The 1,474-nt window shown below is 67.4% G+C and overlaps 1 protein-coding gene across 1 annotated transcript in view; it reads left to right on the forward strand.

Moving 5' to 3' along the window:
* Nucleotides 1–1,474, forward strand: part of CDH4 (cadherin 4) — a 397,589-nt gene that overhangs the window by 384,534 nt on the left and 11,581 nt on the right. The window contains exon 13 of the mRNA XM_027775375.1: nucleotides 1,047–1,186. Coding sequence (XP_027631176.1) covers nucleotides 1,047–1,186 — 140 coding nt within the window. The remainder of the gene's footprint in view (nucleotides 1–1,046; nucleotides 1,187–1,474) is intronic.

Raw genomic sequence — 1,474 nt, forward strand, 5'->3', positions numbered from 1 at the left:
CACAGAGGCCCCCAGTTCCCCTGTATCGCACCTGGCCAGGGCCAGACGCACCCCTGCTCAGAGCATCCACCATGAAGCCAGAGCATGGGACCCAACTCAGCCGTCGAGGGTGGCCGGGCTCCGGCCGGGGCTGGGGTCGGCGGGCAGACACCGCCTGCTGGGTGCACAGGGCTGAGGCACTGGGTGGCCTCTCCTCCCCCGGCTCCGCTCTCACCCCACCTACAGGAACGCGCCACAGCCAGGGTGCAGAACTGAGGGCATGTCCAGGGACAGTGGGGCCTGGCAAAGCTACAGGTCAGGGGAAGGTGGCACCACTCAGCCCCTGAGCCTGCACCCAGCTCCCGGTGGCAAGATCAGCCCTGGCCTGCTTGCTCTCCAGGAGGCCTCTGTGCCAGGCGGGCTGCCCTCCATCCTGCACCCTGTAGGCCCCACTGCCTGCCCCTGGGCCCTGAGGCTGGAGAGGAGCTCTCCCCGCCATCTTCCTCAGCTGACCTGAGGCTGGTCTGCCACCTCCAGCCCGGGCCTGACCCCTGCCTGGGGCCCCCAGGAAGTGGTACCCCTTCTCCAGGCTCCCCTCCCCCAGGACAGAGCCTCTTCCCACAGGGGGATCCTCCCCCCACCACTGATGCCCTCAGAGACACTCTGCCGGAAGCCCTCACGCCCCCTCCTCCACCACAGCCCCTCGCCCCCGCTCAGAGTGGAGGCTTAGGGACTGCACCTAGCCCGGTCAGCAGGGCCCTGCCCACTGCAAGGTGTGTCCTGGCAGAGGCTCCCCAAGGGGGCCCAATGGCCGAGACTCCACAGAACTGTGTCTCCAAGTGCAGGGAGGTGGGGAGAGGGCTCCCTGGTCCCGCTGTGCTAGGAGATGCACACGCACACACATGTCCGTCACGCATGCGCACACACATTGTGCATCTGTGCACCTGCACAAATGTAAACGTGTGTGCAAACAGACACACATGAGCATGCAGACATGCACGCATGCACCCGCGCACTCACGGGCCCGCCACACACAGCCCGGGGCTCACGGTGCGGCCCCTCCCCAGCCATGGTCCTGCTGTTCGTCGCGTGGATGAAGCGCAGGGAGAAGGAGCGCCACACGAAGCAGCTGCTCATCGACCCCGAGGACGACGTGCGCGACAACATCCTCAAGTACGACGAGGAGGGCGGCGGCGAGGAGGACCAGGTAGGGGCATGTGTGAGTGCCGGTGCCCTGCCCCACACAGGGGCGAGGAGGACCAGGTAGGGGCATGTGTGAGTGCCCAGTGCCCTGCCCCACACAGGGGCGAGGAGGACCAGGTAGAGGCGTGTGTGAGTGTCCGGTGCCCTGCCCCACACAGGGGCGAGGAGGACCAGGTAGGGGCATGTGTGAGTGCCCAGTGCCCTGCCCCACACAGGGGCGAGGAGGACCAGGTAGGGGCGTGTGTGAGTGCCCGGTGCCCTGCCCCACACAGGGGCGAGGAGGACCAGGTAG

Source organism: Tupaia chinensis, unplaced genomic scaffold (genome assembly GCF_000334495.1).
Source record: "Tupaia chinensis unplaced genomic scaffold, TupChi_1.0 Scaffold000558_1, whole genome shotgun sequence".
Lineage (NCBI taxonomy): Eukaryota > Metazoa > Chordata > Mammalia > Scandentia > Tupaiidae > Tupaia > Tupaia belangeri.